Genomic DNA, 18,530 nt, shown 5'->3' with positions numbered 1-18,530 from the left:
ATTACTTTGTAATTTAATAAAAGTTCTTCAATATAAGAATATGTCCGATTCCATCTATATAATACAAAGCGTTTCAAAAAGGGAAAATACCTACGTATAAAATACAACCTCCATGGACTTCTATTCCGATTACCATCAAGTTCAGTACTCAATCCCTGTATGTACCACCACATACGAGGAAAATATTCCAAACAGCATTCAAATTTCAACGAAAATATACTATTTTCGTACAATAGACGACCTCCTTTCTAACGTACGGGCAGACAGTGCCCCTAGTGGAGTGAACAGTATTGTTGCTACTTACAGTAAGACAGTGAATATAAACATTTATCTACATTCAGAAGCACCGCACGAAGGTATTGCCTCACGAAGACACTATTGACATCGAGATCGTTTATTGCACTACTTCACGTTATAATTAAGACATGCAAAGATTTCTCATTATATTTTATTTACATAAAACTACAAAATTTTATTGTAAATAAATTCATGTGAACATTTTATTTACAAAGGATGATTCTTCATCAAGAAGTAAACTGAAGGCATTTGCTAATTTAAAATTTCAATTTGACATCCAGCGTCCAATTTCCATTCGGTCCAACCAAATCATAAGACCACGTGGCTTTGATAATTAAATAAATAAACATGTATAATACTATTTACAATGCGTCTCGAAGTTGAGATATTCGACAATTTGCCATTCATGATACTTCGGTAGTTACAAGACGTGGCAGTAGGTAAAACATCAGACATCAGATAAGATAAAATAAAATACAAGGCTCAGCCGTGACATTGACATTCGCATTTTCCCACCGACATGTTAAAATATTTCGGATAAATTCACGTTAGTATACAAAAATTGATAACAAAATGTAGAGGTGGTGAGATTCTATGATACAACGGAGAAGGAACTACGGTTAGATGGAACAGACAAAGCTTTGACGAAATGTTTCTACGTCGTATTATATTAATTGGAGAGCTTCACCGTGTGGGACAGGGCGCGGTGGGATTACAATATCTGGAAGAGTTTCTTCAGTTCGACCATCAGCTGCCAGTCGGTCTTGATGAGGTCGTCGCGGAAGTAATCCTTGCACGCGTCAATACTGGCGCGTGATATCTGGAACAATTCAAAAACGGTTAATAACTTCATCGACGCCTATGTCTCGACGACCTTTAACAACTACCGCGGACTACGCAAAGTTTAATTTGGTGGTTGACCAAGGCACATTTCTGTTACACAGTGGCATTTAACGATAATGTGCTTGGACGTTATTATCCTTTTTTTTTTCATTATTGGTTTGGTTATTGCTAAACTCCAGCACGAATAAGCATTAAAGCTTATAAATATAAAACTTATCTTTTTTTGTAAATTGAAACCAAATTATAATCCTCATCGATATTCACAATTAATTTAAAAATTGCAGAATTTAATTGCGGCCTACCAATACATCCGTAAAAACTGGTTCGAAGCGAGACCCGATCGAGACACCTTCGGAGCTAAAAATAGCTGTTCCATGTTGAATGTACAAGTGGTTCATTCAGTTCGACCCAGTTTGGGGCGCATCGATTCAGCACTCCGGGGTGAATGGGGGTTTTGACGTCATAGAGAAAATAGAACAGGTTGTGCAAGCAAGGAATTGGGTCACAAGCACCCCTCCCGCGACCCGATGCAGCCTGCCCGGGCCTCGGAGCTAACGACATTGGACCCGGCTAGGAAATCATATTATCAGCCACTGGAAAATATGGGAAACTGCGGCATGTATTTTTAGAACGAGGGACGGGCGATAAATAAGATGTACAAGGTGAAGAGCCGAAGGTTAGGGCGAAATTTTGATATTGGTTTCTATAAAATAAAATATTGTACATGTGTTTTGAGGGGATTGTACATGTTGTGCCAACAATCCGCTTTTTGTAGAGCAGCAATTATAAACTTAAAATTGTCTCATCATCGAATGGTGTACTGAGGTGGACCATAAATTAAAAAAAGCAAAACCTATTTAGAGAAAAGTAAACGGAAAGCAATGCAAAATACTCATAAAACATTTTATTTATATTTTTCCTCTACCCATGCAATCACATTCACAAGAAATTTTCCGAAGCGGTCTCGCCTTGTCGGTACATGAACAATGTAAGTCCCATCAATGAAACCGCACAGCGAAATATCAATGGGGCTTCTAGAATGGCCTGACCCGGTCACCGCGGCTGTGTGCGACTTGCTGACACGAACCGCGTTTGTCTGTGTGACTGCTTGCGACTGTACCAAGACTACGACGAAACGCGTGGCCCTTCTAAAACGCGTAAGTACCAAAGGGCATTATAAAGTGCTCAGTAGTCAGTACTTTGTGTAATGTTTCGTTATTTCGATTGTAGTCATCTGCAGATGAGGTTTTTTTTCATGGTTTTGGAGAAGTTGCATAAAGCTCCACTCTTTGTGTGCAAAATGTTGCCGTAATTTGAATGACTAATGAAAACAGAAGCGTAACAGGCTAGACACTAACAGTTTAATAATATCATTTGCGAGTCGTAAGCTAAATGATGAGCCGGGATTGCGACACAGCACACTAGTCACAAACGACTCATTACGCGTCCAGTGACATCAAAGTAATCAATTACAACACGAGACGAGTCCTGCATCACGATGAAGTTTCTCAACTCTATTTGGACTTGGAAAGTTTTACATGATCCTTGTCAAGACTACATAGAGGAAACCTATAAATAAGACAAATATGGAAGTCTGCATGCTCACAGCCATATTGTAGGCAGTCGTGCGGATAGCATCTAGGTAGAATTTATAAACAGGAATAAAATTATTGTGTAATAAATTGGAATGAAGTTGCATAACAGCGCAGAATTCTATTACAAGGTCTGAGAATTGAGTCACTATTTATTTAACTTCAGAAATTGCTCTGAGAAATATTCTATTGAACACAGAAGAACTGTAATGGAAAACGTGACATTTCTTAGTAAAAAAGCAGAAAAAGAAAACGTTACCTACTAATTAACAATTACAAACAGAAACCATAAGGACTGTAAGTGTGGTTAAACATCAAAGTGATTCAATTCATACAAGTGGTCAAAAGATCGTATGGAAAACTATGACGTCAGGATTATCCAAAAATACATCGGCCTTCGGTCGGGTGACGGAAAATCGTCGAGTTCACATTGAGTGCTTTTATATTGTGCAAAGGAAAGATTGATGTTTTCCACTAATCTAAAACAAAACAGGAAGCTTTTTATGTAGTGTTTAGAGGTTTCAAAGTGAACAGACGCGAGTATATTCGAGGAAACTCGAGAAGAAATTGCTGTTTCTCCAAATATTATGTAGTTGGTGAGCAGTTTGTGCCTTCGTGTTATAAAATAGGTGGGGAAGTCTTGTGTCGTAACATATGGGTACTATGCAGTGAAGAATGTATTTCAATTAATGTCCCATGTGGTTATTGCGTGTTCAGAATTAAACTTGTTCGTATCATCATATCACACGAAGACTATTTACTGCTTCAAGGGACACTTTTGTACCGATCTTTCTTAGTACATAATACTTATATCCTATCTTAGATGTTGCGGAATTCATAACTTCCCCCTAAAACAAACTAATTTGTGTTATGAAAAATGTTTCCCTCATCGACCGCTTTTCAAGGTAACACTGGCATAAAATTAGGTTATAATATTAATCTCGTTAAATATTTTTAAAAAAAGATCAGGCATTTTTCAAAAAGCTGTGTTTCATGTCACAGAACGTTTTCTGACACGTTGTATAATTTAATTCTTGCAAGAAAGTAAAGAAGCGAGAAAAATGTAATCATAAACAAACTTCCAATATCTGGCGTGAGAGCAAGCTTAGCAACAGAGCGCTCGTATATTATAGATATTGTATAAGCACACTAGCTATATCCCTGCTTCCCCTGCGTGTCGGCTTCCCTCGACCTAGTGACCTGACCATCCCCCCGGCCGCCCCGCTGCAGGCGATCAATGGAGCCGCGAGCCCCCCTTCACCATTGATACTAACCTTCTACTTGCATTGATACAATGCTTTAGTTGCTATGAATGAAAATCCTTCAATGAGTTTCTTTACGTTAGTTCTGCGGGCCCCAGTTGTTATCACACAAATATAATGTGATACGCACACATGCACAAAATGCATGTCGCCGCGTTTTGTTGGAGTCGTCGTGCAGAACGACGCACGAGTTTAGAATTCATCGTATCGGTTAGAAAGGTCGATGCTATGAACATAATGATAGGAGAATAAATAGACTGCTATTTTCTAACTGAATGGACACTGATAAATGAATACTAATGTTTGTCACATTACGGATTGATAACTTTTATCTGCATGCAGACTTAGGTATTCTACTGGAGCCATTTAATCACTGTGTCACAGGGTACCAAATTGCGTATGTATATGTACGAGTATATCATTACATTGACAACACGACTAGAATCGATTCAGATTATACACAGTCAGTAGGAACCGCTTAGAACCAATAACGTATTCAATGTTCTGATCACAAACCGTTCTAGTTTATCGTAAATCTTTAGCAGTAACGAGGTAAACAGACCATCAATTAAATAAACTGATATCCGTTTTAATCATTCAAAAATGCACGTGTAGAGAAACGTTACCGCCTACTTATAGTAGCTGTATAGGAACATCGTGTTTTGTTAATATTCAAGAGACGGAGGGACTGATGCTTGTTTTTATTCGCAGATCAGCATGTAAACGGCTGGTTGTTAGTATTCAAGCTTTTTGCTCATGAATGTAGCGCCAACACGGCAGATTGGCAGTAGCCGATGCAGCTCCTGTTTATACATTACTATCAATAGTTGATACAATGTTGCCGAAACGCAACAAAACGTATACAATCACGAGTCGACACGGCGCTTCCGTTCTTGTCTAGAATACAAATATTTGCACTCAACACGAGCCAGGGAGCCATCGCGAGAATACGATACCAAGATTTATTTGTACGTATTCTGTTTATCAGCCTGTTTTTGCTGCGAAAAATATGTATGAATTCCATTGCTTGTGTTGTTGAGAACATTTTTATGATTCTGAAATTATTGAACTTTCAAAGTTCTTGAAAACAAACTGTCGATACTTCTGAATCATGACTTACTCTGAAATGAGTAAATATAATTTATGCGAGAAATCGATAGCCATATCGATTCGAAAATCGTATAAGATAAATTACTAAGTCTGAAACCTGAAACTGCCTTCCTATAGCGGTGACTAGTCAAGCGAGACATGCCTAGGTAAATAATCCTCAGTGTCGAATGCTATGCGTTCTAATAATAGCCGTATCAATCGGTGCCATTTGTCTATAGAGCTAAAATGGTACCGATATCTTGTGCAATGTGCAGCCCATTCATTAAACCGTCACCCGTGACATATAACCGACGCTACAGACGGACGGTGCGATCGACAACAAAACGTGGGCGTTTCGACGATTGATCTACATGTTATAAAAGAATTCGTAATATTATTTTATTTTAACACGTCACCTGAAATGTATTGTTTATTTTTACTGTAATATATAAACTTTTTGTTAAGTGTTTTAGGATCTAGAGCTGAGAATTTTGTTTTAGGTTATTGTGTTACATTGAAAATGTTTGCAGTGCAGTGTTTACTTTGAGTCATGCAAATCTTCAGGTATTTCGTTTAACAACAACCTCATTCTTTGTGTATGAAAATATATTGACTGATAGGATTACTCAGCAAAAACATAAATATTCTTTGGTCGGTGATATGAATAGTCGTTGCGTTTACAACCGCTCGTCTATAGCGACTCTTGGGTGTCTACCAAGTACCAACAGATTAATCAATTGGCGACATCAATTTGTAGTTATAATAGCCACTTGGTTGTTCTTTAGGGCTTAAATAAGACTTTCTATATCGGAGCCTTGTGTTTGAATCTGATACCAATTGACACGGCTAATTGAATATTTAAATAGGTACACAAGTCATTTAGGTTTATTGTTCTTGTTTATTTTCTTAATGACTTACTGTAACTTTTTTTTGTTGATTTTAGATAGTGAGAGGAGTTTTCGCACAGAAACTAATGAGCATTTAAATGTGGCCCAGGTTATGAAGGAATCGCATAATAAGCAGGAGTCCAAGATTCAAGAATCTGCCATAAAAGCAATTAAAAAAAAGAACTAAATTGCATTGAATGGAATTCGAAGAAAACAACGAAATAAATTCACTCTAATTAATTCCCTGCTCATTGCAATCACATGTTAGCATTATTCATCGATAAAAATATGTACGTTCGTTTTGCAGAAACCTACCAACGAAATACATAACACAATTCAACATGGAAGCGAGCCCACACCGTCTGCCACGCCATCTATTACTCAACATATAAACTATTGGCACGATTTTCATTCATCACCAACGCCCGTTCACATATCGACGTAATAAATATTCGCACCGATAAAACTATCAAGACCTAGTTGATTCATTGAGTGTATTGTAATTCTGATTGACTGAGCTTCTGGAAAAACATATACTAAACCAAGTTTTCCTTATGAATCATATATTTTTTTCTGCGTATTTCTTATGGTGGTGATAAATCAAAATGTGCGCTTTAGATTTACTAAGAAATAAGGAATATTATCGCGTTAACATCTGTTGTTTGTTTTCGTTTTATTACGTTTGATTTCCATTCGTCATAGGGGGTATTGCTATAATTAACGCGTGTGCCAAACGGTCGGTTTAATGGAGTGTTGTGACGTTGTTTACTGGATGTGTTTTAAGGGCAATCCTATAGTCATCTCTGATAAGAAACTTTATATTATTAGTATAGATGTGAATGTTGATTTGTTTGTTTATAAACTGTTAGGCGTCCAAACCGATTGGGATACAATTTGATAGGAATTGTTGGTATACTGGAAACAGTTATCAGCTGATCCTTATGAGAGGGCAGTTCTCTCGAGACGTGGAAACTAGAAAATGCAGGAAACAGCATCCGCTTCCAGATCTTCCAGAGGAACTTCTCGTACCGAGATAAAATGTAGCCTACGTTAGTCGGGGATAGTCTTGCAAACCAACAGTAGTTTCAGAACCTTTTGGGTACAAATAAACCAAAAAAAAGGATTGTCTGTAAAGTCAGTATACGAACGAAGTTTTTACGTGATAACGTCTTTTTTCTGCGCGCGTACCGTGACGTTCCCAAGATTCTGACGTTACTGACTATTCGTGATGATTTCGGGCGGTATCGAAATATAAGATGTTATCACGTCAGTGTTACTTCTTCATTATGTTCATTATTCATTATTCCATGATCCCTATAATAAATTTAAGCGCAATGTAAATGCCTCATATAAATTAAATTTTGCACAAAATTGACCAATTTGAATAGTACCTTGTCATTTGCCTCGTATCGATTCTTCTTCTTTTTTTTATTATTATTTTTGTTATGCATAGTTTGGTTTAGTTTAATTTAAGTTATTTTTAATTTGAACGTTGTGCGCACCTGTAATTAACAAATTTACGCAGGACTTATTACAATTGTAAACGTATATATGTGAAAATATTTGTAAATAAGTTGTTGGTGTGCCTAAATAAATAAATTATGTTAATGTCCATTTCTGATACTCATGTAGCTGATATTATAAATAAGCTTACCTTGCTGACTAGCATATCAGTCTCATCGAAATGTCTGCCGAACATCTTGGGCGACTCGCCGGGGATGGGCTCGATCTTGATGCAGACCTCCTGCCCCTTGCGGGCCGTCTCCACTTGCTTGTGGTTCACCTCGATAGATGTCACTATTCCCAGTTCCACAAACTGGGGAGGAAATAGAGGGGAATTAGTATGATATCAGGTATTTAGGCAGCAGTAGAAAAGCCTGATTACGCCGATAACTTAATCATGCCGAGTGGGTGTGCATAATAACGTGAATCTTTAGATGAGAATTACAGTTTTTTTTTTTAATATTGTGGTAGTTCTGGCCTTTCAAACCTGCAAACAATTTGAAGGTGTTTCATGTAAATCTGACATGGAATAACCCAATATTCGATTTCCCAAAGTTAGGTACTTTGGGATAAACCAGAATCCAATACAAGAAAGATAACAATTATCATAATTCGGTATTATAAACTTTATAGCAACACAATATTTTTCAGAACTTTGGAAATACTAAAAATAATCAAAGGTAAGCTATATACTGACCTCTTGGCTAGGTACACAGATAGGCGTTCCCTCCTTCACGATACCGGCCTCCACCATGACACCGGCGACAATAGGGTCTCGGGAGTTGAACACGAATTGCGGCAAGATCTGTGTGCAAAAGAGGTTAACATTAATATCATCATCATCATATAGATCATGATTATGTATTCTCTCAGAAGTATTGTACAGGTGTGTACAAGTTATATTACGGTCATGTCTTATCAAAATCCGTTCAGTAGTTTTTGCGTAACAAATACAAATCTACAAATCAAAACTTTCACATCTAAACGTGAGTCTATAAGCCAGTAATGTTAAACTACAACAAACATTTTTTTGTTTGTTTTTTCTGATGGCTCCGGAACTGCAGGATCGATTTGAAAATGTTTTATGCTTTTGATAACCTTCCCTATCCCCGAACAATATATGCTATGGTACGAAAAGACGTTCTCCCGGGATACGGGCGAAACCTCGGGAAAAAATTACCTTATAAAAAAATGTTGCAGGCAATAATAAAAAGTCACCTACCTTGAGCTTGCAAGGGAACACAGCAATATGCTTGAACTCCTCGCGTTTCCTCTGTTTAAGTTCCTCGCGATACGCAGTGAATTTGTCGAACAAGTGATAGATAATGTCCGCCGCGAATATCTTCACGCCTAAGTTGTCCGCCATCTCTTGAGCGTCGCGTTCGATCTGAAATACATGGAGTGTTATTGTATGCCAGGTAAAGTGGCGTGAATGTTACTAAATTACAAAAGTTCTCGAGTAGAACTAACGTTAATTTTCTGGTATAAAATACTCTTTTCAATATATTAAATTATGGGTCTTTAGAAGGTCCACATTTGATCGGCACATACCAAAACTTGTCGTGATATAATCAGATATGATAACTGGTCTGAAAGGAGCAGAATCCTTACACGGAATGTATGTATGTGTGTTTTTCGTGTTATTTAAATTACAATATATGTAATGTATAACCTAGGTAAATGTATCACACTTTTTTACAGCTAAATTCCACAACAGTCTACTTTGCATAAAATCTCTTAAATATGACGGTGTAGTCTAGCGTCATGCCATTTGTCTTCCCGACAGCCTAGTCTATCTCATCATAGCAATACACATGATGCTTACCTTAACATCGAACGCCAATATGGTGGCGTATTGAGAGTCGTGTTCCAACATAGCTGACGCCTTCATCACGTCACGCTTCACCACCGGACCTATCCTGATAGCAGAATACTGAAACAAACATACATAATTAGGTATTTAAACAGAAAATACAGTCTTTTTCCTACTGCCCTCCTCCCAAGTTATTTGGGGCTGGCACAACATGTTTTTGCTTGGACTTCCTTCTGTTAGACTATCATCTTCTCATATTTAAATATATATCATCCATTACGTAATAATGATAGTAATTAAATATATTAGTAACGGTGGACTGAATAAGCATTATAGAAAACTAGATAACTTCCATGTCTCAAAGGAACTACCTCACGCACCCTGATTCAATCAAACAAGTCATTTTCGCATTAAATGGATTTCTATGGAAAATGGTGATTCAATATGTATACTTACGGGAATTTTACTAGTCCTAAGGAACTCAAGCAAGGCTTCTAGGGATCCGAGCGTAGAGGCTTGCACGTACACACCACGTTCTGATAGCTTGATAGATGATAGTGCGGATTTGAGCTCGCGAGCCACCTCCTCTCTGAGTAACAAGACAAATTATGGTCAGACATACACAGACTTACTGGATGCAAAAGTCAAGTGTGCTCTTGGAAACTGTATTCAATAAGGCTAATGTTTTATTTTAAATAACCTAAGCTAATGTTTCAATGCGGGGTAACTTTTTATGCTTTCCAGAAATCTGGTGCCAAAAATACCAAATAAAAGGTGATTTCTTAATGCTGTATTAAAGCCTGGTGCTGAAAGAGATGGTAAAGTTATCGGCACGAATCTTGAGCGCTGACCTTCATCTACGCAGAAGTGAATCTGAGTAACGGCTATGACGCGATGCGCTGCGGGCCATTCACCGCTTTAGCCCGCCCCCGCGCCTCACTTCATACCACAAAAGGGACCCAATAAATTACTTCTGCGCAGGTGGAGGTCAGCGCTCAAGATTCGTGCCGATGATTATATAATACATAACTAAGAGCCAATGATCCTTCTTTCTTCAAAATAAATTGAAGCAAAAAGGATGGTTAGCAAATTTCACCTCTTTAACCGCCTTAAAAAAAGTTCTCTATATTTTTTTAATTTCGACTTATCACCAAAGCAGGATTGTCTCTAGAACTTACTTGAGCACATCAACTTCATCAGGTTTCTGCGCTACGAGCAGATTGAGGCCGGCGATGGCCTTCTCCAATTCTTTAGCTGCGATCTTCACTCCCTGAGCGCCGACCACTTCCTTGTGCTCGATGTATGCATTCTACAATAAATATTAACAATTATTTATCTCTACTAGCTTCCGCCAGAGGGTTCACCTCCTTTCTAAAGAAATTAAATCCTGCATCTGAATAAAAACATAAAAACTAGAGCTTATGCTATACTGTCAAGTTTCATTAAAATCCACCACATACAAACTTTTACGAGTTATGTGTTTGTAATACATATTAGTAGGACGAAATAAGATGCATGGTAGATTTGTCTTGTGATAAGTTCACAATTAGATCTGTTTCACTTTATTGCATCTTAACAAATACACATAATTATGTTTATTTATGTAAAAAATGTAGTTGTCCTATGTGGATAACATTAGGCTTGAAAATTAGAAGTCGATAACATTCGGATATGGTTTTTTTGCTCATACTTTAAGTATTACTTTTTGGGTAATTTACAAGATCTGATAAAAATCTAATTTAGGTACAGAAGAATTTTTTTTTTGTAATACTACAGTGACCCATTATTTAACAAAGTAATTTTCTTATTTGAAATACCATATATCTCACTCACCTTAACCCTAAGCTCCTTCATAGGCTGCGGCATAAGCAAGGAACGTATCTGAGTAACAATAGGCCCGTCGGTGCCGGCCAGTATCATCGTGTCGCCTTCATGCAGAGTGCCGTTGATGAGGATCGTGTCTATGGTCGTGCCCAGACCGGGGATCGCTTTCACCTGTCAAAGTGGAGGGGTGTTTGAATTTCGAAAGATTGAAAGGAGGTGAGGATTTTATAATTTTGTAACTGAATGCATAATTTCGAAATATTTGATTGACTTAGCATAAATGAGAAATAAATAATGACAGAAAACAGGTTGAATTTATTTTTTTTATTGACAAAAAGGTCAATTAAAATCTTGTCTGATCCAAAACCAAAACTTAAAAAAAAAGCGTCTAAATGTCAATTTACTATTCTACTATTGATGAAGAACATTCAACATTACTTTTCAAATAAAATCATTGATTCTGTACCATTTCCATTTTGTAAGGCCAAACTACATAATATAACTACCTACATAATTTAACTCTCAGAGTCAAAAATATTTTTTTAAGGAGACACAATAACAAATGAATAATATACCTTATCACCTCTACATAAAGACCAAAATACACCAACTCACCTCAAGCACAGTAGCCAACAGTTGCTGAGAGAACACCAATCTCTTATGCAGTGGTCCTTCGCAGGCTTGGACTATCATAGCGAGCAGGTTGCCCATACCCTCACCGGTGACGGCCGATGTGGGCACCAGGGACACGTAAGTACGGGGGTCTGGGTTCTCGTAGAATAGGGCTGCGTTTAGACCCTGTGGAAGAAATTGTAGTTAGTGATTAGTTAAGGTTGAGTACTTAGTTGATTTTCAATGTTGGTTAGGAAAAGTTGCTTAAAATCTGTCTTTCATTTGTCTCTGTTTTGAGACTGTATGTTGTGTTTGTACAGATGCCAGCAGGTCAACCCACCCGAATTTGTCAACTTTTACCACTCGAACTTTAGCTTTCCACTAATATGAAAAGTTTGAAAATCTATTGATGTCATTTGTCAGATGGATGTAGGTTGATTTGCGTTTGTACAATATAAGGGAAATCCTTGGCCATTTGATGTCTAGTTATAGTTTGATCATCATAACATTATGAAGTTAGATTGTGCAACCCACTTTTATCAATAACATAAAAAACACACTTGCGGCATAAGCAACTGATTTTTTACCCATTATCACTACTCTCAACAAACCTAATTTTATGTGCTCTATTAATTTACCTGCTCAGCAAACTGCAACATAACATCCTTGCTTCTCTTCTCAAACTCCAACTGCGTATTAGGCTGTTGCATCTTCAGTATGTCTCTCACATCTTTACGCTGAGCGCTCTGCCAGTCGTACAGACGATCGATCTTGTTCAGAGCCACAAGGAACGGAGTTTTCTTCTGTTTCAGGAGGTTTATCGACTCGATAGTCTGAGGTTCTAAGCCGTGCATTATGTCTACGACCTGTAAGAAATATTTAAAAGTGTTGCCATTAATCAAGCCTTGAATGTTAGCATATAATGTCACGCGTTTAGAAAGTACTTTCATAGAAAACATGACTCTTCCATATTACATTTAATGTTATTGGATAATCAGTACCTGGGGCACGATTCTCCTAATTTTACTTAAAAACATTCGATTTACGTTCGACTGCGATCCAATCCCGACTCGATTACGATTGAAACGTAAGTGGCATTCCGCTATTTTTTCTTTGAAATATACGTTTTTATCCTTTTCTGTCATTCAATAATGAATCATTTTGTCTGAAAATGATTAACTATTGCAATATGATTGTAGAGCAAACTACCGTATATACCAAAATCAACAAAATAGCAGACCAATCGCAAACCAATCAAATGTCAATCGAATACGATTGGTCTTTTATTAGTAGCAGAATGCCCGATATGGTTAAAACTGCTATTACGATCATATTGCGATTCGATTTCTATTAGATTTTGACATTATTAACTTAGGAGAATTGGGCCCCTGTTGATAATTTTTTAACCCACTTCAAAAAGTTATTTGTTTGACTCGTATGCATGTTTGTGAACAGATTTTGAAAAAGTTTTCAGCATACGCATGTCTTAGGCATACTATTGAAGTTTTTTCAGTAATAAAATACATATCAGGTTTTTTCCATTATTCATAAATAACGTAAAAAAATATTCAAAACATAAAATAATATTTTTAGTTAAATAAGTTTATCAAAAATAGTACTCACAAGAATGGCAATATCACATAGAGAGGACCCTCTATTTCTCAAGTTGCTGAAGGACTCGTGCCCAGGAGTGTCGATGATCAGCAGACCAGGCAGCTTAAATGCTATCTCATTTACCTGTAAAGAAAATTATTATTAAAAATTAGGATAAATATTCTGATCGAAACTCATATTTTTGCATCTTTTCGCTTCCGGGAATAAGGTTGAGAATGTATGATGATTCGATTTTCTGCTCTTTGGTCAAATCACTTCACAATATATCGTGTGCATATCTTTGGGTTCTTACAAAGGCTAAGGAGACTGGCTGGAAATATTATTTTTCTCATAAAGCCAAAAGTTTTGCATATCATTAATATCACAACAAAACACATTATGCACGGCAAATGAATGCCATGGCAGCCTTTAATTAAGACTACACTACAAAATGCAATTCGTTAATGAGCATTTTTTTTTTATATATTTTAGGTATATTTTGGTGTGCATGCGTTGTTGGTGGACGTTATTAAATATAATAATGTATATCTAAAAAAACTCACCCCTTTAACATGCTTCGTCTGCTCCTTAATATTCTCAATGGGCACATTAGTGGCGCCGATCTGCTGCGTAATACCGCCGGCTTCACCATCTTGGACGTTGGTTCGACGCAACTTGTCTAAGATCTTAGTCTTGCCGGTGTCGACGTGACCTAAGACGCAGACGACGGCGGCGCGAAGAGGGTTGTTCGTTTTGTTCGCTTCATTCTCTTGTTTGCGTTTCTGGTGATAAAATTGGTAGTTAAGTACATAGGTCTTAAATATAAATTCATATTGTTGTTCTTGTTTAGGCATGTATTAACGTAAAAGAACTAATGTTGACCAAAACCAAGTCTATGTTAGTTACTTATGACTTATGGTTTCTGGGTTTTTTTATGAGCAGTTTAATTATTAATTTCCTTAAAGAAATACATATTTCGTACATCAAAAACAACACAATACAATGTTTGTGTCACAAGAACAATTTTTCTAACAAAAATCGATTTTAACCATATATTTTTTCTGACATTGCAATAGCATAAAAAATGATATCCCAGAACAACTAAAACATCTATTTATCTTTGAGAAGTCTCAAAAAATAATGGAATAAGCTATACTCACTTCTAATCTCTTCAATACGAGTTCCCTCTTCTTCTGGGCATCAGTCATGCCTTCATCATCCTCCGACTCTTCCTCGGAGCTGCTTTCTTCTTCTGAACTGTCGTCTTCTTCCTCTGAGCTTTCTTCTTCTTCTACTTTCTGCAATGTTAAAGAATATTAAATAAAATGTCACGTTGATGGCAATTTATATTACATTGTTGTGTAAGTAGGTACACCTGAATTAGCGATAGAACCCTAATTCAGTCCTTACTTACTTCGCCAACTACATTTCGATTTTAATGTGCATTTTATGTGTTAGTAAAAGCAGCATCAAATCTGTCGTGCATATACGCCCATAATCAGGCATCTTCAATCAAATGAGTTGCGTCACGCGTAAAAAACCGCGCTTAATATCCGCTAGTTTTAAAGCGACCATATTTTTAAAGAAATGAGTAATAAGGACGATATTTATTTAGTCACATATTCTATCTTTTATTCAATACGTACCTCTTTACCCTTATCCTGCGCTGGAGCTGACTTTTCCTCCTTGACTGGAGTCTGCGGCGGTTCCTCCTTGGGAGGTTCAGCTTCGTCTTCAGAAGACTCCGCATCCCAAGCGTCTTTCACTGACTCAGTGTCAGACTCCTTCTTTTCTTCAAGTTTAGGGGACTCCTCCTAAGAAAATCAATAGAATCAAGTAAATATTCCAACTTTGTCCAGCTAATTATAGGACTTATCGTTTTGAGTTTGGCGTAACAAAAAAGAATCCATAAGTGCAGGGCCTTACACATTTTGATGTAATAAACCAAAAAGCCAAGTCATTATAAATAGATAACTAAATATCGATATTCAATACCAAACTCATTGTCATATCTAAAGGGTAATAAACTATATCTGTATCAGACTAAACTTGTAGATCAAAGCTACTGTATGTAATTTTGGATCATACATATTTAAAGTTGTACTATTTGTATGTAAATATAGAGAGAGATAAAATATCCATAGTAAAATGAATTTGACATACCTTTTTGTCTTTCTCATCAGCCTTTAATTCAATCTTCTTCTCCTCAGAAGGTGTAGATGGAGCTTCTTGTGACATCTGAGTCTTTAGCTTGCCAGGCTTCACTCTGGTGCCTGGCCTAAGTGGTTTCTTCTCAGCTGATCCAACTTCAATACCTTGAGCTTTAAGAGAATCCAGCAATGCCTGAGCCCTAGCTTTATCAGCTTTCTGTTTTGGTGTCAACAACTTTCCTTCAGCCTTTAATCTCTCTTTCCTTTCCTTTTCCTTCTGCTTTTTCCTTTCCTTTCGTTCCTTTTCTAATCTTATAGCTTCCAGTCTTTGCCTTTCACGTTCCTCCTCCTGCTTTATCCTCTCTTCTTCTTCTCTTTTCAATCTTTCCTCTTCTTCTTGCACTTTCTTCAAAGCTTCTTGCATAGCAGCAATGGTCTTCTTGGTTGGACCTTTCTTTGTTTTGTCTTCTTTCTCTGCCTTTTCGCCCTTCTTTTTCTTCTTCTTTCCTTCCGTGGGAGCTTCGCCATCTACGTCCTTTTCTTCTGAGGGTTCCTTGGCAGGCTCTTCCTTGGTTTCCTCTTCAGGTTTGGGCTTGGCAGGCTCAGGAGCCTTAGCTTTCACTTCAGCAGGCTCCTTTTTACCCTCCTGGTCTTTTTCCTTCTTTTTGGCCTCTAATTTCTTTTGCTTTTCTCGTTCCTTCTTTTCTTTTTTCTTTTGTGCTGCAGTTTTTATGGTAACATCATTCTCATTGTCACTTCCCTCTTTATCTTCTTCCTTTTCAGGTTCAGCCTTAGGCTCTTCCTTTTTACCCTTCTTTTTTGCTTTAGGTTTTTCTTCAGCTACCTCCTCAACCTTTTCTGCTGCAGCTGCTTCAGGGGCAGGAGTAGCCTCTTTCTTAATTCCAGCATATTCCATTTCTAATTCAGCTAGTACCTTTTCTATATCATCATCACTATCATTCTTATTCCGTCTTTGTTTTTTGCCCTTTTTGCCCGCTGGTTCTTTCTTTTCTTGGGCAGGTTTCTTTTGTGGTTTCTGTACAGGTGCTTCATCATCTGACGATGGTGGAGCTTCAGGTGGGGAATCGTCGCCATCTTCGATTTCTAACAAAGAGAATGCACTCTTCTTTTCTTCCTTCTTTTTATTTTTCTTTGGCTTTTGTTCTTCTGGTTCTGATTCATCTATTAAAAAATTATAAAAATAAATCAGTATCTTTGACTTCAGACCTAATTCAAGGTAATTTAATAATGTGCTTATTTATTTGCACTTTAGTAGCTTATTGCCCAGCTTTGATCACCTCAAGAGCTCAATCAATCAATTTAAGATGAAAAATGTTTTTTAAATTTATGTAACTAGTTTACCGACCTCTTCTGAAATCAGCAAAGACTATTGAAAGAAAATTGTTTCTTCTCTCTCGCGATTTATACTGATTAGAGCTGGCAACCATGTGTTCAGTGTGAATTTTAAGTTTCATTAATTATTACTATGATATGTATGATACTCACCATCATCGCTACTTGCATCCTTTTTCTTGCGAGACTTATTTGAAATTGAGACATTTTTAATATTCTTTGTGACTTCTTTTACATCTTCATCAACAGACTTCTTGTGCTTAGCCTTGGCTTTAGGCTTTTCTTCTTCACTTTCGGAATCCACAGATATTCTGTAAAAAATATTTATTCATCATGATATATCATATTTTGTCATTGCACCACCACTTGAAATAAATTAGAGTGTAGTCATTTATATGGAGTACCTATAGTATTGTAGCAAAAGTAAACAAATATATTATTTGTTAGTTATCAAATTCCAGAAACTTTTAAAGGATAATTTTGTTAAAATCGATGATTATTTCTGATAGAATTACTACACTATTCAATTATGAGAAAGGACTCAGTTTAATTCGTTTAGGTTTGAGAAAGTAAACGACGTATTGTTAGTCAGCATGGAACTTAACAATAAGCTTAGAAGACACAACACCGCATTGTTCACAGTTTTATAACTTAAATATGGCAAAAATCTGGTTAACCTCTAAGTACTCACTTCTTTGCCTTTTGCGCCGGTTTAACGTTATCAATGTTTGTCGTTTCTACATCACTGTCACTGCAAGGAAACAAGTAATATGAATATCCGGGTAGAAAGCTGGCAATCAACAGTGAAAATACAATAATATGCCATTGATGAAACTTACCCCTCGTCCACTGTCGAGTTCTTCTTCCCCTTTTTAGCCTTCCCCATTTTGTTAGTATGTTATACTAAGTCACAATTCCCGGAATATAGTGGTCTTTTATAGAATATTTTGCGAACTCTATCATGTGAAAGAAACGTGATCAACGCACAGGATAGCTCTTGCAGCCGAAAATTAATACGATCAAGACGTCGTCGTGTCCGTTCTGCACTCACGTCACGTCACACCACAGAAAAAGGAAAGGAAAAAGCAGCGTGAAAAAATAGAGCAGCACATGGGTTATTATTAACTGTTCCAAACGTTACCAATGAATACGATATTAGTTGTTACTTCAGTAACTATTAAAAAAATGGCAATTAAAAAATATATATTACTAAACAAATAATCAAAATAAGGTTTTGTAAACGGATTTTTAAATTCAGAGCATTATAAAATTATAACTGGAAAGAGTCATCTAAACTGCTGGGATCACCTAACTTTGTAAGCCCGTTCGTCTTATTTTGTGAGTGGAGCGTGAGATTTGGTTCCCTCAAGATTTTCCCTTCTTTCGCTACCAATGTCACTATAAATTCTCTACACATCCTACTTTGCATTGTGCAGTCAGGTAAAAAAGCGGAGCTACATATTTATATTCATAGTCAAATATGACCCTAAAAACCCTGAAAAAAGTCGTGGTGGCCTAGTGGGCAAAGAACCCACCTCTCGAGTATGAGGGTGCAGGTTCGATTCCAGGGTCAGGCAAGTACCAATGCAACTTTTCTAAGTTTGTTTTGTATGCACGTACTTTCTAAGTATATCTTAAACACCAATGACTGTGTTTCGGATGGCACGTTAAACTGTAGGTCCCGGCAATCCTTGGCAATCGTTTTGAAATCG

At 37.0% G+C, this 18,530-nt stretch overlaps 1 protein-coding gene across 1 annotated transcript; it reads right to left on the bottom strand.

Moving 5' to 3' along the window:
• On the bottom strand, positions 1–17,860 carry LOC110378342 (eukaryotic translation initiation factor 5B). Its single transcript, XM_049840824.2, has 18 exons — positions 17,658–17,860; positions 17,510–17,569; positions 16,972–17,129; positions 15,479–16,647; positions 14,962–15,129; positions 14,476–14,613; positions 13,879–14,097; positions 13,346–13,459; positions 12,361–12,588; positions 11,726–11,908; positions 11,120–11,281; positions 10,465–10,595; positions 9,743–9,875; positions 9,299–9,406; positions 8,696–8,860; positions 8,171–8,278; positions 7,625–7,786; positions 1–1,117 (listed from the first exon to the last, which is right to left on the bottom strand). The coding sequence occupies exons 1-18, from the start codon at positions 17,702–17,704 to the stop codon at positions 1,010–1,012; spliced, it is 3,561 nt and encodes a 1,186-aa protein (XP_049696781.2). The 5' UTR covers positions 17,705–17,860; the 3' UTR covers positions 1–1,009.
• Between the last annotated feature and the right edge of the window lie 670 nt (positions 17,861–18,530).

The sequence above is a fragment of the Helicoverpa armigera genome, chromosome 10 (assembly GCF_030705265.1).
Source record: "Helicoverpa armigera isolate CAAS_96S chromosome 10, ASM3070526v1, whole genome shotgun sequence".
In the NCBI taxonomy this organism is placed as follows: domain Eukaryota; kingdom Metazoa; phylum Arthropoda; class Insecta; order Lepidoptera; family Noctuidae; genus Helicoverpa; species Helicoverpa armigera.
The sequence above is the reverse complement of the archived record's forward strand: the minus strand, read 5'-3'. Positions and strand labels throughout refer to the sequence as shown.

Coding starts and splice junctions, on each gene's coding strand:
- LOC110378342 (XM_049840824.2), bottom strand. CDS start 17,704: ATGGGGAAGGCTAAAAAGGGGAAGAAGAACTCGACAGTGGACGAGGG. Junction 17,130..17,509: donor CCGGCGCAAAAGGCAAAGAA/GTGAGTACTTAG, acceptor TATTTTTTACAG/AATATCTGTGGATTCCGAAA. Junction 8,861..9,298: donor TATTGGCGTTCGATGTTAAG/GTAAGCATCATG, acceptor CATGTATTTCAG/ATCGAACGCGACGCTCAAGA.